Source organism: Odocoileus virginianus, chromosome 11 (assembly GCF_023699985.2).
Source record: "Odocoileus virginianus isolate 20LAN1187 ecotype Illinois chromosome 11, Ovbor_1.2, whole genome shotgun sequence".
Classification (NCBI taxonomy): Eukaryota; Metazoa; Chordata; class Mammalia; order Artiodactyla; family Cervidae; genus Odocoileus; species Odocoileus virginianus.
In genome coordinates this window covers 28,489,918-28,502,770 of record NC_069684.1, presented here as the reverse complement: position 1 = coordinate 28,502,770, position 12,853 = coordinate 28,489,918, and the positions used below count along the sequence as shown (strand labels likewise).

Sequence of the window (12,853 nt, the reverse complement as noted above, 5' to 3'; positions counted from 1 at the left end):
CCCAAATCCCTATTCCGCCTCCCACGCTCAGCGGTCCTGAGACCCTGCCGGGGCTCCTGGCTTGAAACCGGAGGCCTCGCCCAACTCCCCACTTAGCCAGGACCGCACAGTCTGCCGCGAGACCAGGTTCTGCTTTAGCCAAAACCCGACCCTGTAACCCACCCCAGGGGAAGGGAGGTGGCTATTGCTGGGGTTTCGGTCCACTCAGTGCCCCTGGACGACACTGCAAGCCCGGGGCCCCGTTCTTTCTGGCCAGGATCCGGGCCGCATTCTGGACCCGTGAGTCCTGGGAAGAAGGGCAGAATACGCCGGTCGGGAGAGGCCTTGCAAGGTCTCTGGCCAAATCGCAGAACCCAGCGCTGGGCCAACGGTGTAAGCGGTGCGGTCGGGTCGGAACGGTCCACGGTGGGGGACCCGCACGGCCCCGCCCCAGACAGGCAACCAGACACAAAGTCCAGCAATCTTTTTATAAAACACAGAGAAAGGGCTCGCGAGGGCGGTCGCGGGGCATGGCCCCGGAACGAGGCGGGGGGCGCAGGCTACACGAAGATCTGGATGCGGTCGCGGATGGGCTGGCGACAGATGGGGCAGGCGCTGAGCGCCGCGCCACAGGGCGCGCACGCGCCGTGGCCGCACTGGAACACGAGGCGGATGTGGCTGTCGATGCAAATTGGACAGGTGATGCGCTCCTCCATCTGCCGGTAGCGGCTCTGCAGCTCCTCCACCAGCTGCCGCGGCGGGCCAGGCACCGGGGCTGCGCTGACCACCTCCGTGCCGTCTGCGGAAGAGGTCCAGGTCAGGGGCGGGGGCTCGGGGCGGAGGTCTTTTGAGAGAACCGCGAACAGAACGTGAGCCACGACAGGGGGCGGGGCCGTGGACAGCGGGCGGGGCCGCGGGCGGGTGCAGTGGCCCACACCTGGGGGCAGCGGGGCGGGGCGGGCGCCGGGCCCCACCTGGGCGCAGCTTCTTGCTGATGACCACCTGGCACCTGATGCACTTCTTCATCCTGCGTGCGCACTCTGCGGGGGGAGGCCACGGTTGAGTGAGGGGCCGTCCAGCCCGGCTGCCACGCCCCCCTCCCCACCCTGCACTCACCCTCGCACACTGTGCGATGCTGGCAGGGCGAGAACAGCACCAGCAGCGCCAGCTCCGAGCACACTAGGCACTCGGCGGCCTCGGGCCCCGTCGGCGCAGCCACATGCAGGTTGGTCACAGTGTTTGGAGCACTGAGCACCAGTCTTGGGCCCTGGGCCGAGCCCCCGTTGCCACCGCCGCCAGCCTGCCGCTCCCTGCGTGGGGACAGGGGTCTTGAAAGGGCCCGGAGCTTCGAGCCCGCCCCCCGCCCCGCCGGCTCACCGGAAGCGCTGAGCACAGCCCTGCAGGGCTTTGAGCAGGCGACCCTCAGCAGCCAGGTCCAGGGGGCTCCTGCCGCGGTGGTTGGCATAGCTCAGGTCAGCGCCCTCCAGCGCTAAGAAGTAGGCGATCGCCGCGCCCGCCGTCAGCTCCGCGCTGCCCGGAAGGCCCGAGGCCTGTAGCTGGATGGCAGGACAGACGCTGGTGAGGGCGAGCGCCTGGAAACTCTGGCCTGAAGGAAGCCTCGGCTGGTACCTGGCTGCAGAGGCCTGAGCACCTGCTCCCTGAGGCCCCTGGAGCCAAAGGCAAAGGGCCCCACTGGGCAGCTGGTGGCATGGAGGCCGTGTTCTGACACACCACTCAGCCTATGGTGGGGCCAAGCCCTACTAGACCCCACTCCCTCTCCCCAGCTGGTCAGACTCTCAGGAACATTGAGCCAGCAGTGGTGACCAGGGTCACAGAACAAACCATTGTGGCCCAGCCTGCCCACCCTACGAGGCCTGGTCCGGCCATCCTGAGGGCAGAGGAACCTGTGACCCAGTTCTGCGTCCCCCTCCCCAGCACCCAGAGTCACGATTCCTCACCCTAGACAGCAGCTGCAGGGGACCCGGGTCCCCTGCGCCCCCATCAGCTGCCAGAGGCAGCAGCTGGTGGCGCTGCAGGGCCACGTGCAGAGCTGTGTCCCCCTCCTCATCCTCGGCGTTGATGCTGCAGCCGGCGTCCACCAGCAGTGGCACCAGCCCCACGTGGGCCTGCTGCACAGCCAGGTGCAGCGGAGACTGCAGCTTACGGTTGCGAGCGTTCACATCACAGTGGCCCTGGGGAGGGGTGGGCACGGGCTCAACCCAGGGACCCTGGTGGGCCCTGACACCCCAGTCCACGGCCCAGGGGACTCTGTCCACACCTCTCGGATGAGAACTTGGGCCACCTCCCTGTGGTTGTTGAAGGCGGCCAGGTGCAGTGCCGTGAACCCATCCTCCTTCTTGGCGTCCACCAGCTGCCGGGCCCGCGCCAGAATCCTCCTGACAGCTCTGTAGGAGCAGGGAGATGCCTCTGGGGTCGGGGGCGACCCAGGGTGGCCCAGTGGTACAGCAGGAGCTGTGTGTCACCCCAAACTCACAGTGTGTGGCCTTTGAGGGATGCATGGTGCAGCAGGGTGAAGCCCTGGCTGTTGGTGGCAGTGACATCGATGCCCGGCACCTCGGTGAGGACCTCCACAATGCCGCTGGCACCAGTGCCCGCTGAGATGGCGCAGTGCAGGGGTGTGTCAGCATGGGCATCCTGCCGGTGGTAGGCCAGTGATCACTTGGCAAGGAGGTCTCAGCCACGACCTCCTTGACCCCAGGGCCAGAGCCAGGGGACCCAGCACTCACAGGCAGGTTGACGTCACAGCCACGCTCACAGAGGACCTTCACCACCTCCAGGAAGCCCCTCTGCACGGCCACATGCAGTGCTGAGCTCCGAGTGCTGTTCAGAGCATTGGCCCCACAACCCGAGCTCAAGAGTACCCGGGCAGCCTCGGGCTGGTTCCTGGCAGGAGAGGAAGCAGGAGGGGCGTTGTGCCCGCTGGCTGGACCTATAGGCCCAGCCCCCTCGCACTCTGGCCGGGCCTCACCCCAGGGCTGCGTAGTGCAGTGCCGTGTTGCCCTCATCATCCGGCAGGTCAACGCCCGCCTGAGCCTGCAGCAGGAGCCGCACCAGCTCCACCTGGCCTAGGTAGGTGGCCATCTGCAGGGCAGTCCTGCCCTGATTCTTGGTGTCCACCTGCCGGGAGAGGCAGAGGGTCAGTCCCTGGCCCTTGGCCCCCTCGCTGGGGCTGGCTGGGCCGGGAGGCAGGTCTCGGGCTCGCCTGTTCTGGGTGCCGCCGCAGCAGGTCCAGAGCCCGGGCCACATTGCCCAGAGCCACCTCCACCACCAGCCTCCCTGGGTGCTCCAGGTCACTCTTCTGGGCTCGAAGCTTGTCCAGGACAACGCTCAGGGAGCCTGGGGAAGGTGGGGTTGAGGGTCAGTGGTGGCCAGGGCAGCCCTGCCCCAACCAGCTGCTCACTGGATGCCCTCACTTTTGTTCTCCCGGGCTCGCCCAGCTACGTCCAGGTTGGCATCTTCCTCAGGACGGTAGGCCACCAGGCAGGAGGGGCTGAAGGTCCACAGCTTCCCACTGACCAGCACACCCACATTCCCGTCTCCGAAAACCTTCAGCACTCTCCCAATGCGGCCCAGAGCCTGAATGAGGAGAGGGTGGGGTCACAAGCGTGCCTCCCAGGAGTAAGTGTGATAGGCATGGAAGTAAGGGTGGGAGACTCACAGGGGCCATGTCATCAGTCCACTCCCCATGGCCAGCCTGCAGCCGCTTCACCGTGTCAAGGTCGTCGATAACCCGCACCACCTCACCCACCAGGCAGTTTTGCTGAGTGACAGAGGAGCACGAGAGAAGCACGTGAGGAGCCCCAGCGGGCATGGTTGCCCAGAGTCAGAGAGCAGGAAGGCCCCCAACTTCATTCAGCTCCACCTCATCAGGACCCCAGTCCCTGCCTGAAAACACAACCAGAGGGTCTCACCCAATAAGGGTGACAGGTGACCAGGACAGCCCTGCTGGCCCAGCCTCAGAGCCACAGGGGTGATGGTCAGAGCCAGCTCAGGGGTGTTCAGGCTGGGGCAGGCCTGACCACGGGCTGATGGGGGGGGTGGGCAGTATGGCCAAGACCAGCCCAGCCAAGCTTGGAGGAGGGGCACCAGGATGACTGGGGGCAGAGCCTGAACATGGCAGGGCCAGGGGCTGCTCCTCCCGCACCCCAAACCTTCCCTGGCAACTTTCTCCACACCTGTGCCCTCACCTGCACAGACAGAACTCACTCTATAAAGCACCTGTCCTGTGACCCCACCACAACCCCTCCTTGAAGGCCCACATGTCTCCAGCTTGAGCTGAGTGCTGGCTCTGCATTCTGTCCAGGGGCCATCACCAGATGCTCTGCCACCTGCCCTCCACCTCCTCCCTCCTGCTTCTGAGAAATACTGCTTCTCAAACAGCTCTCACCATTCCCCACCCTCTGTCCTAAGGGGCCTTCCCACCCTTCAGGCAGCACCCACGGGAGCATTCTAGGAACTCTGCCCAACCATGCCACCTGCAGCCTGCGAAGCTCCCCTGGCCCTCAGAACACATGCTGGGGCTTGGTCTCCTGCCCCCTACTTCCAACAACGCCCTGGGCCTCCCCTTCACATCTAGGTCCCTCTTCATGGACTGAATCCCCTTTAGACCCACCAGGCCCTGACCTCGTCCTTCAGGGCTAGAGGAAGGCACTCCCAGGGCCAAGAAGGTACATGAAAGGGGGTGCAGAAGTGAGCAGAAGGGGCTCAGCTCAGCCCCCCCATGCACCTTGGTGAGAGCCCCAGGGTGGAAGGTCCAGCGGGTCTTGTGGCTGAACTGCACACGCACGTCCCCACGGTCTGTGATGCGGTGCACGGTGCCCGTCTGTCCGATAAACTGTGGCGGGTCATGGAGGCAGTGGCCAGGTGGAGCAGGGAGGGCGGGGGGCCAGAGGACACGGGGAGGGTGGGCACGGGAACTCACCAGGTGAGGCATCTCACCTTGGCCATCCGGGGGTTCCACCCGCCGTGGCCTTCCTGCATCTCCCTCAGCACGTCCGTGTCCAGCAGACACTTGACCTTGTCCCCACGCTGGAAGGGCTGGCCATCAGCACTGACCCTGCGCTGCAGCTCTGCGGGCTTGCCTGGGGGTGGGGGGTGCAGCAGGGCTGGCTCAGGCGGTTTCTTCTGCCCACACCACGCACCTCAGTGACTCCAGAGACCACCCCCAGGTCCAGAGCAGGACGGAGGGCAATTGGGGGGGAGGCACGTGGTGGACGGCCCACCCATACCAAGCCTTGGGAGGTGCTCCCTGTAGTAGAAGCCGCCAGCTGCCTCGCCCACACACTTGAGGTCCACCTTGCCCTTGTGGCCCACACGGTACACGTTGGTGGTGCCATCGGCCCACGTCACACTGGCCACGCTCCGGCCTGTCTCCACATCCCAGCCACGGATGTCCACCACACGGCCTGGCTTCCCTTCTCCTCCTGGGAAGACAGTGGCCCCACCAGCAGGGTAAACCCACGCCACAAGGATGAGCTACAGCTGGTGGCAACCGCCTCCCACAACTGCCCCCCCACCTTCCCACCCCACCCCCCAACATCCTGTGAAACCCCCACCTTCCTGCCCTTTCACTCACCATCCTGTAAGCCCCCCACCTTCCCACCTGGCCCCCACTCACCATCCTGTGAGCCCCACTCCCAGTCGGGGCCCCGAACCACCTTCGCCCCTTGGAAGATGCCCCTTAACGGGATCCTTGGGAGGCCCTGGCGGGGACTCAGCATGACCCTACAGGAGACAGAGTGGGTCCCAGGCCATGAAGGGCAGTAGTGCCAGAAGCAGACCCTCTGCTCTGGCAGCCCTGCTCCCCATTCCCACTCCGGGTTCTCTTCCCCTGGAACAGAAGGCCCCCCAGGCCAGTGCCCTCCACACTGGACCTAGAGTGGGGCTGCGGACTGGTTCCCTCCAGGGGCCTTTCATGACACCAGGTTGGACGGGTGCTCCAGGCCCACCCTCACCGCATGGTTCCTGTGTGTGGTCACACCACATCTGCCTCCTCCTGGAAAGCTAGGTATCCTGTCAGAGCTATGCCCAGAGCTCAGCACCTGGCTGGCCTGGGGAGGGTTCAGCATGTGGGAAACGCAGGCGTGAGGAAGGCAGGCTTGGCCAGAGGTGTCCCAGCTCCCTCGCTAGCCAGCACATCCCTCCCCTCCCCGGGTGGGGGTGTCAAGGAGGCGAGGGCGACAGTGCAGGGGGCAGGGGTGCGCCTCTGGGTGCCCATCTTCCCTAGCGTGGGCCCTCTTGACCACAGCACATGCAAGCAGCACACCCCACACAGGCCACTCTCAGAGCCCCAGTCAGGCAGCACTGCGGGGCCAGTGAGAGCCTGGCGAGAGGAAGGGACAGGGTGAGGAGGCCCCATCCACAGCACCGACCTCCACAGACCTGCTAGGTGGACACAGTCACCTTCTGTAGGGGGTGAGGGCTGGTTCAATGCCCAGGCCCCTGAGGTGATTAGGAGCCTGGTCACTCCTCCAGGAAATGGCTCAGGACAGACCTGACCTGCAGCAGAGCAGTCAGCAGGAGGCAGCTCCAGCCCTCCAGGACTGAGGCTCGTCATGTGTCGGAGGCATTCTCAGGAGGCCCTGGATGCTGGCCGGTGGGGTGGGACACTGGGAAGGCTGGGGAGACTCACGGGCGCGAGTGGGCCGTCTCGTAGCGCTCAAAGGCGTGGGCCAGGTCGTGCTTGTTGTGCATGTAGCATTGCGTGCAGAGGTCGTAGTCGAAGCAGATACGGCATTTCCAGCGCATGCCCCGCAGCCCGTGCTTCTTGCAGCAGTCGCAGATGATGTTAGGGTGGCGGACGCCTGCGGGGCGCAGCGTGAGGTGCGCCGCCGGCCACGCCCCCAGCCCAGCTCCGCCCCAGCCCCGCCCCCGGGCCCGCACCGATTTGGGCGTTGTCATAGAGCAGCAGGTCGTGTGCGCCCTGGTAGCCAGCACGGTAGTTGGTGCGGGTGCCGTGGTCCCACTGCACGACCACTGTGCGGTCAGGGGTCGAAGGGCTGCCGTGGCGGCCGAGCTCCACCACCGTGCCCACGCCGCCCTCGCCGCCATCCTGCTGGCCCCACTTCCAGTCCACGCCGCGCACCACGCGCATGCCCACCTGCACGCCCGCTTGGGGGTCTGGGTCCATGGTGGAGACCTGCGGGGAGAGGGGACCATCGGGCCACATGGAGAAAGCCACACGAAGTCACACCAGGGGACTGCCAGGGAGAGGCGGAAACCAGTGTGGGGGAGGGGGCACGTTGGAATGCCCTGGGGCTGGTGGGCAGGTGGGACACCTCTCTGGAAAGGGACCCCTTCCCCAGCAGCTGTGGGGAGCTGGAGCAGTAGTGTGGGGGCAGTCCTGATGATGGGACTCCAGATCCCCAGGCACCAGGGAATAAGATCTGGTCAGGAGGTCTACACACCAGCAGATCAGGTTCTGGGTGGCTGGCATGGGTGGGGGGGGGGGGGTGTCTACTAGGACTGCAGACATCAATATGCAAGGTAAGACAAAACTTTCCGAAGAAACACTGGCCGGCACTTAAGACTGGTGTACCCAGAGTGAGGAAAGAGAGCCTGCTGACCTCATGCACAAAGCAGACTATCTGACAGAAAACAGGAAAACCCTGGGTACCTCCAGCACCTAACACACTTGGGGGCTGATGCTACCCACAGCCCAGTGAGCAGTGCACTGTCACTTGGGCCTCACTGCTGGGCCTTCTTCTGAGAGGTGTGGCCTGGCCACCCCAGGCAGGAGGAGGCACTGCTCACAGCAGGGCCCGCCTTGCAGGCTCAAGGGTGAACCAGATCCTGACAAGATTTATTTTCAAAGGAGCATGACCCACCACACTACAAAAGAGAGCTCACAAACAGACGCTGAAGGAGAGGAGCCGTGGACCTGACCCCACCGGTAGGAAGCTCACAAACAGAACAAGCAAACCCAGGGCGCTGGAGGCAGGGCGACAGTGGCTGAGGCAGTCACGGGGGCTTGGAACTGGGGACATGCTATTTCCTCATCTGGGTGCCAATTACACATGTGTTCACTTTGCAAAGCTGGATTACTCATGACCTGTGCCTCCTGGTATTATGTGATTCCTCAATAAAATTGGTTTAACATGAATGGATTTTAACAACCCCTAAGAGTTTAAAGCAATAGGACCTGAAGTGGGAGGGGACTCGGGGCCCCCCAAGATAGTAGTCAAGAGGGAGGGATTTCGGGGCCCCAGGACAGTAAGAAAGCAGTCACCCCTCCAACTCTGGAGACTGCCTCCCCAGCATAAGGACCCCAAGGCTGGGAAAGATGCAGGCCTGGATCCCTGAACAAAACTCACTGCACTGCAGGGCTCCTAGAAGGCCAGAGGAGACCCTGAGGCCTGCTGGGGTATAGCTGCTCCCTCTAGTGTCCAGTGGCCCAGAGCAGCCATAGGCCATCAGGCCAGCCCAAGGCTCGGCCAGCAACAGGGAAGGAAACCCATGCATCACCCCTGCAGCTGGACCATCCCCCCCCCCCAACCCCAGCCCAACAATCAGCATCCCAGGCCTGAGCTCACAGGTCACCTGACAGCCACCCTCTGTTCAGTCTCACCTGCAGGCCAGCAGAGTACACCGGGGAGGGGCACTGCCTACAGGGCGAGGCTCCTGGGCCACACCCAGCCTAGAGTCCAAGTGAATGACCTCAGATTCTCAGTGGTATGAACTCCTCAGCCAGCTCAGTCTTCTATGAGTCCTCCCCTGCCCCCACAGGAGTCTGTGCTCACTCCCTCCTCACCCCGCCCAGGACTGCCAGGGCTTCCAGATACAGGTGGACCATCCAAAATGACGAGTCTTTCCGACTCGATGCCTAGTCTCAGCAAGACACCCCGCTGCTCCTTCACCTGGACGGCTGCCCCGCAGGGGCTATGAGGCCTCCCGCTGCCCTCCAGCCACCCTCCCCCCATGGCCTCTGGACCCACTGAAGACGGGGCACCAGGGTTTTTCTGTCCTGCTAGCCACAGCAAGAAGCCCACATGAGGATGCCTGTGGCTCTTCGGTGCAAGCGAGCCCCAGACAAGGGCAGGGCCTGTGGGCTGCCACCTTGTTAGAGGGCTGTTCACGTGTGGCCTCTGCCTCCTGCCTGGCGTCCCTCTGTCAGCAACTACCACTCACGTGCAAGCGGGCAGGGCAGCCCAGCCTGAGCCACTGGCCCAACGGCAGGGAGGAGGCACTGCCCTTCAGGGCACAGGCCCTCCTCCCGCTGGGAGCCTCCAGGATTGCCATGGCTCCCGGGCAGGGCTGAGCTGCCCCCTACTCTTCCCAGGCGCTCCTGCTGAGCTAGTCAGCCAGACAACCACATACCCAAACAAGTGTGGGCCGATAAGCAGAGAGAGTGCCTGCTTGCAGGGGACATGCCACCTGCAAGGCCCAGAAACTGGCCCTGGATTGAGATAAAGGGGCAGGAAAGGGCACTCTCCCAAGAGTCAGCACCACAGTTATCCTGTAGCCTGTGAGCCCAGCCTCTCAGCCCACCTGGCCGGCTGCTGCACCCACCCTTCCTGTAGGCCTACAGATCCACTGGCCATGGGCTGCAGACTGTCTCCAACAAGACTTAGGGTGACTGGACACCTTAAGCAGGAGAGCAGGTGTGGCCAGTGCCTGGCTCTGCCCTCAGGGGGATGGGCAGAGAATGGTTGGGGGTGGAAGGTGCCCAGCAAGGTCTGTGGGAAAAGAGGACCAAGTCTCAGCCAGCAGTGGCTCTACTAGGTCACCAGCAAAGTCCAGCCTGTCACAGGAAGTGCCTCTGACCAGCACCTGTCGTGTTCACATCCCTATTTATAGCACGGGCAGGCAGTTCTCCAGTGCTGGCCAGCAACCTGCCATGCTCCCTAAGTATGTGCCCCTGGGAGCCCACTAGCCCATGGGGGACAGAGCTGAATGGACACGCTGAGCCTCGGGCTTTCTCCCGCTCAGACCAGTGCCCCTGAAGGAAGAGAGTGAACAGAGAAGAGCAGTCCTCCCCTCCGCACTCCACCCCAGGTGCCCAGGTGGGTCCTGTGCCACAGCACCTCCATCCAGCCTGGCATCACCCCAGCTGGGTCTAAGCAGGGCCCCCAACAATGCCCCCTGCTTGCCCTCCTGGCTCCCAGACCTTGATGCTCGGGCACAGCATTGTAGGACACCTGTGAAGCAGCCCAGAGATTTCCAGGCCTCTCGGCTACTCTGCCACCTGCCTCCCTGCCTGGTCTTTGTCATTGTTGTCACCAAGACCCAGGGCATGCCCATTCACGCTCCATGTGACCCCCAGGTCCCCAGCCCTTCCACAATCAGGGCTCACTATCTCACCTCAGAAGGTCTCCCAGGGTGTGAAGGGAGGGGATGGCAAGTGGGAAATAGACCCACTAGGGTCAGGGGAAGGGAGGGGATAGGGAGGAAAGGAACTCTTGTTTCAGTGAGAAATTCACCCAGAGCGCTCTTCCTTTTTCTCCTTTTGGCAGAAACACCGTACTCTAACATCTTCCTCAGAGCTTACAACCCAGGCACCTGGTGGCACCAGAAGCCCAAAGGCTGTCACTGCAAAGGTTTATGATGACCATGAGGGTTTCCCAGGTGGTGTGATGCTAAAGAATCCTGCCAATGCAGGAGACAAAGGAGATGGGGGTTCCATCCCTCAGTGGAGAAGATCCCCTGGAGTAGGAAATGTAACCCACTCCAGTACTCTTTCTGGAAAACTTCATGGACAGAGGTGCCTGATGACCAGCAATTCAAGGGGTCGCCAACAGCAGGACACAGCGAAGTGCGAACACAGAGGCACTCAGGGCATGAGCAGCTGGCACTTACCTTAGCGTATACACCAGCCTCTTGTCAGCATCCCAAATGCTTAGCTGCTGTTTCTCGGGTCACAATTTTGCTCAGCCACCAAGATTTCCTGTTGGAGATTGGAATCCATGGCTGACACAGAGCACAGCAAACCAAACAGGTAGCCAGTCAGCAGGTCTGGGGAAAAATGGGTTTTAAAAGGCAGTCTTACACTTTTAGCATTTACCACTCCAACCAAATGGGTGGACACCTGGGTCTGCTCTATTGGTTTACTAGTTTCTCTTTGGAAGGCAGAAGTATTTCTAAAGCACACATTTAGACAATATAGAAATAAAGTATTTGCACTATTTTGATTATTTTATGAAAAAAACTTTAAAAAGCTGCAAAGAGTAAATCCCATTTAGCTAGGAAGTTGGCAAACTGTCTTTATTGAGAAGAATCAACTTGGGTGCTGAATGCTGGCCACCAGAGGCTGCCACTCCTTTCTGGGCACCTCCGGCTGGTCTAATGATGGAGTTTAAATCCGCACCATGTGTGGCACAGTCAACTGGCAAGACTTGGCGAATCACAGGCTCCAGTCATGTGGCAGCTCTGGCTGAAGCCGAGGTGGACATCCTGAGTGGCCAGGGAGCCTGGCCTGTCAGTCACCTGCTGGAAGAAGGCCTAAAGGAAGTAGAGGGAGGCCATCACCCTAATTCTGGTGACCCAGGCAGAAGCCCTCAGGCACTCTGCAGACAGGGCAGTCACCACCCAACCACTGCACAGGGCCAGTCTTGGGCAGGAGCATGACATTCAGATACTTGTTGCACCTGGAGCAACAGGCCAGAGGGAAAAGGAGAGGAGGGGACCCGCCAGGAAGGACCTGGTGTGCCAGTGTTTCCACTGTAACTCTGCTGCAACCCCTGCCCCGATGATGCCCACCAGGAGCCTGTCTGGCACCTTTACTTATTTTCTCTATTGGTTCTGAACTCAAAAGGAGAGAGGCAGGATTATTCACACCCCAACACCCTAGACACATTCAAAAACAAGCAAAACCTCTCTGACACGGCATCAGACAAAATCTGAGCCCCTCAAGAGCTCTCTTATCTAGCTGTCTAATCGCCCCCCCGCCCGCCTACAGACAGGTGGGCTGCAGCCCTGAAGCCTGGAGACTTGGGGGTTGGCCTTTAACCTTTGGCTCAAGCCCTGAGCCATCAGACCCTGCGGCGGCGGTGGAGGCGGGGCGGGGGGGGGGGGGGGGGGGGAGAAATGCCAAGATGCACAATCAGCGCCTCGCTGGTTTGTCTACACGCCCATGCCCGGCCCACGCTCATGACCCCAGAGCTGCCCCAAGGCCTGTCTCCTACCCTGCAAGGCTCCGAGGGTCTAGGGCCGCCGGGGTAGGGACCGGAGGGCTAGCGGACCCGGCAGCGCCCAGCGCTGCGCCTTGGACTCCAGCAGCTGGCCTGCGGGGGGGCGGGGCTGGACAGGCTGAGCCGGGCGCCCACCCTGAAAGTGACCCCTTCCTCACTCGTTCGGGTGCGTCCCGCCCGTCATTCGTCACCTTCCTCGGGAAACCTCCCCAGGGCCCCGTCGCTGCCGACCCCGGGCCTGGTGGCCCTGTCGACCCTTCCACTTGCCCGGAAGTTTGCGTCCGGGCCGCTCTGCGCCTAGGCTCCGGGGGCCTGAGAAGGGCCGAGTCTGTCAGTCGGTCGGCTGCGGCCTCAGTGTGTGGGGTGGCCAACCCGCGAGCTAGACTTCTCTGAGCCAGCCAACCTGCCAGATGCTCAGCTGTGCCACGCAGCGCCAGAGCCCACTGGCTGAGGCCGCCCGAAGCCCCCGGCGCCAGGGGCTCAGGGGCCAACGCGAGGCCTGCCGGGACCCGTAGTCCGCAGCCCCCTGGGACCACAGCCGAGGGGCGGTCCCGAACCACAACTCCCAGGAGGACCAGCAGAGCCGTGACGTAAGAGGAGTGAGGGCTGAGCTACGGCCCTAGCCCCGCCCCGACAGGGAGGGGAGCCACTAGCCTTGCCTCCGCGAGAATGATTCGGGTCCGCTCTCGCGTCTGACAACGTGTGCACACGTCGTGAGACGAATGCAG

At 62.7% G+C, this 12,853-nt stretch overlaps 1 protein-coding gene across 2 annotated transcripts; it reads right to left on the bottom strand.

Annotated features, from left to right (window-relative positions):
- Positions 1-453: 453 nt before the first annotated feature.
- Positions 454-12,678, bottom strand: MIB2 (MIB E3 ubiquitin protein ligase 2). 2 transcript variants are annotated; one of them, XM_020873800.2, is made up of 20 exons: positions 12,393-12,678; positions 10,795-10,950; positions 6,883-7,138; positions 6,632-6,803; positions 5,618-5,724; positions 5,229-5,423; positions 4,939-5,081; positions 4,727-4,822; positions 3,659-3,760; positions 3,414-3,576; positions 3,203-3,336; positions 2,969-3,117; positions 2,727-2,883; positions 2,474-2,634; positions 2,258-2,384; positions 1,938-2,171; positions 1,357-1,535; positions 1,096-1,289; positions 954-1,019; positions 454-778 (listed from the first exon to the last, which is right to left on the bottom strand). In XM_020873800.2, exons 3-20 carry the CDS (start codon positions 7,127-7,129, stop codon positions 540-542), a joined length of 2,865 nt encoding a protein of 954 aa, XP_020729459.1. In that variant the 5' UTR covers positions 7,130-7,138; positions 10,795-10,950; positions 12,393-12,678; the 3' UTR covers positions 454-539. The 2 variants fall into 2 exon arrangements, with proteins under 2 accessions (XP_020729459.1, XP_020729456.1); XM_020873797.2 differs by having other exon boundaries at positions 4,727-4,834; positions 12,393-12,677.
- Between the last annotated feature and the right edge of the window lie 175 nt (positions 12,679-12,853).